This window comes from Takifugu rubripes, chromosome 2 (genome assembly GCF_901000725.2).
Source record: "Takifugu rubripes chromosome 2, fTakRub1.2, whole genome shotgun sequence".
Taxonomy (NCBI): domain Eukaryota; kingdom Metazoa; phylum Chordata; class Actinopteri; order Tetraodontiformes; family Tetraodontidae; genus Takifugu; species Takifugu rubripes.
In genome coordinates this window covers 13,121,045-13,127,535 of record NC_042286.1, presented here as the reverse complement: position 1 = coordinate 13,127,535, position 6,491 = coordinate 13,121,045, and the positions used below count along the sequence as shown (strand labels likewise).

General features: G+C 45.6%; 1 protein-coding gene across 1 annotated transcript; it reads right to left on the bottom strand.

The window, feature by feature from the left end:
• Window positions 1-1,621: 1,621 nt before the first annotated feature.
• Window positions 1,622-4,643, bottom strand: foxg1a (forkhead box G1a). The gene has a single exon (XM_003962807.3). It carries the CDS (start codon window positions 4,024-4,026, stop codon window positions 2,752-2,754), a length of 1,275 nt encoding a protein of 424 aa, XP_003962856.1. The 5' UTR covers window positions 4,027-4,643; the 3' UTR covers window positions 1,622-2,751.
• Window positions 4,644-6,491: the final 1,848 nt, after the last annotated feature.

Below are 6,491 nucleotides of genomic sequence, written 5' to 3'. Positions count from 1 at the left end.
AAAAGACGAAAGTTTCCTTTCACATTAGATTTTTCCCTTCAGGTCTGAAGGTTTATTTTATTTTAGAATTTTTATTTTAGAATTTCCTCCCTTGTCCTCCCCCATCCTCCCTTGTATATATATCCCTTGAATATTTTATTTTAGAATTTCCCTACCCTACACCGGTGTTTCCGGTTTCTTTAATGTTTTAACATTTTTCCACATTTGTGATTTTTTTTTCTTTAAATGTTTGATTTGTTTGTGTTTGATTTCATCTAATTCAGCAGAATTCTGACATTAAACTAGATTTCAGTGATTAATCTGCCTTCAATGATCCTTTTCACGATTGTTGACTTTAAAGTCCTGCAGGTGTCACGTGTCTGGAAAAAAGCGCCAATCTGTTTTTACATATATTTTAAAATATTTTGATTTTGCTTCTCAACACGTCGCCAGGATGTGTTGACCTTTGACCCGCGGATGTTTTGCTCCTCTTTGACCCAACGAAAACGTCCCGTGTTCGCGTCGTTAATAACGGAAACTACCGGGAAATCGGTTGACGTCAACAGCGGAGACGCGGGAAAACCGATCACAGCTGATCGATATCCGGATTTCTCTCTGTCAAGGATTCGGATTTCTGATTTTTACAGGACAATATAAATTAATCAAATAAACGGAAGTTAAGGAAGCGAAGCAACCAAGCGTCTGATATTTGTGATTAAATGGTCAAAATCAGAACCGAACCCGCCGAATTTAAAGGATTATCGAAGAAAGAGGACAAGGACGTCAAAGTGTAGTTGATTAAAATAAAAGGAAGTTTAGAAAGACGCGCCGGCGCGCGACGGCAGAGCAAAAACGCAATTTCTGCCTAAAAAAAGCCAAAAAAAAGGCGTTTTTGATTTTTTTTGCTCGGTTTAAATCCGTCAAAATGGTGGAATTGTTTTTCAATTCTCACACCAAACATTGGATCTCTAAAAATGTCGTTAGTATTTTAATTATATTATTTATAGACGATCGGTTTTGCTAAAAACTCACATTAATTATTTTATAAAATCGTATTATTATTAAATCAAACTATAAAATCAGCTGAATTAAAATTTAATCTGTTAAATCAAGAACAAATTTAAGCGGCATAGCATCAAAATATCCCTCCGCGGCAGAAACAAGTCCCGAAAGACGAATTTTAAATAGAGAGAAACGCGGAAAAAAGACGATTTAAACTCAGAATAGAAACACGCCAAAAAAATTGTGATTAACAGCCAAAAATAACGGTCAACAAATAATAACGGTGTAAGATTCCGCCTGGGAAGAAAAACTCAGAAATCTTTTAAATTTGAACCGAACGTGACCTCTGACCGCGTCACATGACCGTCTGCCTCTACAACCAGAAACTTTAGAGATTTTACACAGCATATATGTACGTATTCATTTATATATGTCTCCATGTATTTTAGATTTTATGTACATACTATAATATATAGTATATATATAAAATCACTACGCCGGAAGATGAATAATTTTGTAAAAATGTGATGTGATCTAATGATGCGTTTAAGGACCTTTACGAAATAAAAAACAAATGATTGTGTTAGTTATGAAGGTAAGCTAATATTTTATTTTTTATGATTAAAACATGTTTTTCCTCTTTTTTTTTTAAACTTGTTTAAACGACAAAACACGGGAATCAGAATAAGACCACAATATAATCACAACCATGAAAAATAGTTTTAGCGACGACAGTTCAAGAACAATCATTCAGATTAGATATTCAGGCATTTGACTCCTGTTTTTACACTTTGCAAATTTAAATTACAATGAGACACTTTTTCTTTTTTTCTTTTTTCCTGCTAAAGAAAGTAAAAGAGGAGGATGAGACCTCGTCCGGTCCCGTTTACAGACTTCAGCGCGTAAAACATCCACAGATCAACGAGACATTCATGCGCAGAAATCAGCCCGAAAAATCTGCGTTCGTCTCCCCGCAACACGCAGATCAGCGAGCGTAACACCTGATGAGACAGCGAGGATTAAGGCCCAACATGAGTGACAAACATTCAAGAAAGAGAAAAACCCAAACGAGGCGCCAAAATCCCAATAAAAGGACGTTTTTCCGCAGCGAAGAAGGTGGAATTCACTCGTTCACTCACTCACCCGTTCACTCATTCACTGTTTAACTCTCTACAAACGGCCTCAGTCACGTTATTCTACTTCCTACAAACTGAGTCTTTGGTCTATAAAATGTACATGAAGAGTTTCCAAACGGACGGAATCTACAGGGAAAACGAACTCAAATCAAATCAAATCTCACAACCTGATAATACTGCAGACATGCGGGCACGCACGGCTCGTGCACGTTTTTATTAGCTTCTTTAAAATCTCCAAAATTAGACAAAACTAATTTAAATACAGGTTCTATTAAAAAAAAAAAGGACTGACAAGAGCAGGAGGAGAAGGTGGTAAAAGCCTACAGTTCCCATCATTCTCTCGGATTTTAGGTCACATTGCACAACGGACAGAACTACAGACAAACACAGAACAAACAGCCTGTACACACAAAACCAGCCTGCAGAAGAAGAAGAAGAAGAAGAAGAATCATGACAATAATATTAAAAAATACCTGAAGCTTCAGGGTTTTCTCTGCTGCTTTTCTCACTTTTCTACACTTTAGAATCTTTTCCTCCTTTTTACAGTGTCAAATGTTCAACTTACAGTTATTTTTCTCAGATTTTCTCTCCCGCGGGGGGGTCGGGGGGGGTGGTTGGGGTGGGGGGGTATGTGTTAGTGTATGAGCGGGTTGGAGCTCGAACTCTGGTTCTGATGCGTGAAATAGTCAGAGAGCCCCGCCGAGAGTCCGGACGAGAAGGCGGGCAGAGAGGCGGACAGGGCCGGCCTGAGGGAGTCACAGGAGGCCGGGGCCTGCGGGGAGCTGGAGGCCGAGGCCCGGGCGGCCTGCAGGGAGCTGCCGCCGGCCCCGCCGCTGCTGCTCTGCGCGCCCATGGACGGGTGCGGTACGTGCGGGAAAAAGTAGCTGGTCTGGCCGGCCAGCAGATTGACCGAGCACGGGTTCAGGGAGTAGGTGGCCCCGGAACAGGGCACGGAAAGGCCGCACGGCACCGCCGAGGCCGCCAGGGCCGCCGCCGTCAGGTGGTGCGTCGCGTACGGGAGGTCTCCGCCGACCAGCCGGTCCATGCTGAGCCCGTTGGACGCGGGGAACGACGCGTGGTTGTTGCTCATGTTCTGGGTCAGCATGGTGCTGTAGGACATGGGGTGACCCGGGTAACCCGACGAGGTCCCGTTGTAGCCCAGCGCGCTACTGGCCCGCGGGTGGTGCAGGGACAGGAAGGGGGACATGGGCCAGTACAGGGAGCCGGTCCGATCCATGAAGGTGAGGCCGGAGGTGAGCCGGGCGCCGCGCTTGAAGGCCAGCTTGGCCCGGGACGTCGTGGACCTCCGCCGGAGCTTCCCGGTGGTTCCGCCGATGAAGACGTCGTCGCTGCTGGGGTCCAGCATCCAGTAGTTGCCCTTGCCCGGGTCGTCGTAGTGCCGCGGCACCTTGACGAAGCACTTATTGAGGCTGAGGTTGTGTCGGATGGAGTTCTGCCAGCCCTGCTTGTTCTCGCGGTAGTAGGGAAAGTTCTTCATGATGAACTCGTAGATTCCGTTCAGCGTCAGCCGCTTCTCGGGACTCTGCCGGATCGCCATCATGATCAGCGCGTTGTAGCTGAACGGGGGCTTCTCGAACTTGCCGCTCTTCTTCTCTCCGTCCTTCCCTCCGGAAGCGCCTCCGTCGCCGTCCTTCGCCTCCTTCTTCTCCTCCTGCGGCTCCTTCTCCTCCGACGCGTCGCTTTTGGGCTCCGCTTTGCCGCCCTGCTGCGCGGCCGCCAGCGGCGCTTTCTGCTCCGCTTCGTGGTGCTGGAGGTGGTTGTGGTTCTGCTGGTTCTGCTGGTGCTGCTGGTTGTTGTCGCTCTGCACGGCCTCCGGAACCAAACTGTTTATGCTGAAGGAGGATTTGGGGATCATTTTGACGTCTTTGCGCTCTCCCATATCCAACATCACCGCGCGGAGGATCACAGCGGGTCTCTGTCCGGACTGAGCCGCGAACCGGGACGGGGAGCGAGGAAGGAAGGAAGGAAGGAAGGAAGGGGGGACGACAGGAGGAAGGAAAGTGTAGCCCAACAAACTATTTCATGTTCGGTTTGTGGAGGAAAAAAGGAAACACGCGCACACACACAACACACACACGCACACACACATCGATAGGAGACAGATAGCTGCAATTAATTATCGAGCCGCAGACACGAAAACACATTGGTCGCTCGTGGGAGCCGCGAGCCAATCAGCGACGCGCAGCCGGCAAATATTAAGACGTCCTCCGCGCGCCCAGCCAATCACCGGGCGCGGCCAAACGCGCACGTCCGGCGCCGCCGCGCACGCCGCAGAAAGTCCTCCGCCAGCCTTTTGCAAACGCGCATCTTGATGCGAAGTTTGCAGGCGGCGGCCGCGGAAGCATCGACCTGATTTAGCGGAGATCCGCGATTAAACCCGGACGATCGATCCGGGCTCCGGCTCCGGTTCGGTGGCCGCGCGCCTCATTTCTGGTGTTCCTCAGCTCCCAAGCGCTCGTTCCGCTCAACACGCGCACGCACGCACGCCCGCCACCCCCTCCCCCAACCACACCACAACCGGGAGGCCGCGTGCACGCGCGAATCCCGCCGCTGCTCATATTTGCTCTCAAATAGGCTATTTCCTGCAAACTGTTTTTACACCAGACAACAAACAGCGTGCGTGTGCGTGCGTGCGTGCGTGCGTTGGGGCGGTGAGGTCGCATCTCTGCGCGTGTGCGTTACGCGCTCTGGCCTCGCGCGCCTCCTCAATATTTACCTGAAAAACAAACAAACACAAACAAATAAAATGTCCGGACTTTAACGCAATATTCCCCCCCCCCCCCCGCGGCACAGATGGAGGGAAGAGCCACCGGAAACACGAGCCGCCACCGATATCGATCACAGATCAGTAAAAACCGACTTCGGCTCAACTTCAGACACAAATTTGATTCGGTTTTGAGGGGCAGAAATAAAAGATTCTGCACCGTCTGATGACGTCACAACCGTCTAATGTATGTAATGTTGATGGTGACATTTATGATCCACGCGCAGCAAAAATCCACCGCATTGACGTCACTGATATTCTTATTGATTATCCAAATTTCTGAACGTTTAATAAACTGATTAAAAAAAAATAAAAGCTCCCGTCTCAGAATTGATGGTTTGGTTGTTTTTCCAAGTGTTAAATTTATAGATCGAATAGATCGAATGTTGAATCGATTTTTCTTGAATTTGTTTTTGAGACCAGAAAAATCTGAAATACTTTTTTTTTTTTTTTCCTCGCCGTTCAGAAATTGATGATCGATGTTGGAGCCGTGAGGTCGGATCGGACGTGAATGTGGAACTATTTTTATTTCTCTTCATAAATTGTGTCAAATGGACGTTTTTGTTATTTTTAAACACAAACAAAGGCAGCAAAAATGTTGAAAATAATTTAAATCATAAAAAACAATAAAATAATTCGGTTTCAGTCGAATGGTTTGTTATTTTGTTTTGGGCCTGTTTAATTCTGATTCCGTTTGTGGACTGAATCAGAATAATCCGATGTTATTTGGTTCTGCGGTTCCGATGGAGAACGTTGTTGCGTTCTCATGATGCTTTAAGATTTTTCTGCATTTAATCACAATTTCCAAACTTCTGTGGCAGATTTTTAAAAAAAAAAAGGAAACCCAGAACCTCGGCTGCTGTCACGGATCAATAATGCTGATCGGCTGCCTGACGTCACAGCACTGGAGCCTCTTCAGGGTCGTTGTCAGCCGGTTCCGATCCAGATCCAGAAGTCCCGGGTTAGAAAACGTTTGTTTGTGTGACCCAAAAAGGTTCCTGCGGTTCTCCCAGATTTCCCAGAATTTCCCAGAATTCAGGTTAATAAAAAGATTCGAGCGGTTCTAAAGGACGTTTAATAACTTTCCAGGACTTTCCAGGTCAGGAACCGCTGCAATAATTTCACAGCTCGATTCTCAGTTTATTGTTTATCACTTTGCCGTTTCGGTCTGAGGTTCTGGAGGTTCTGCAGAAGGTCCGAGTTTATGAATGAGACGGGCGTGCAGCGCCTCCCCGCGGCTGAAAGGATCATTACAGCAAAAGTTTAATTTCGGTTGTTTGAAGCAGAAATGGAGACAAAAACCAGATGAAATAGAATCAAAGCGATCCGACGTTATTGAGGAATAAAAAAACTCCAAATAATAAATGAAAATAAATCCGTCGATTATTCACAGAATCAGTATGTTTTTAGTTTTATAAAACATTATATAAAACATATTATGGATAAATAAACACTGTTGAAATGATACATTCATTGTATGATTAGAAAATTTATTAAAATTTATGTAGTTATTTGTCGTCTATCATTTGTACAGAAACTTAATTCAGTATGTTTTTCTTGATGCATTACAATGAATTTAATTAAATGAA

Coding starts and splice junctions, on each gene's coding strand:
- foxg1a (XM_003962807.3), bottom strand. CDS start 4,026: ATGTTGGATATGGGAGAGCGCAAAGACGTCAAAATGATCCCCAAATCC.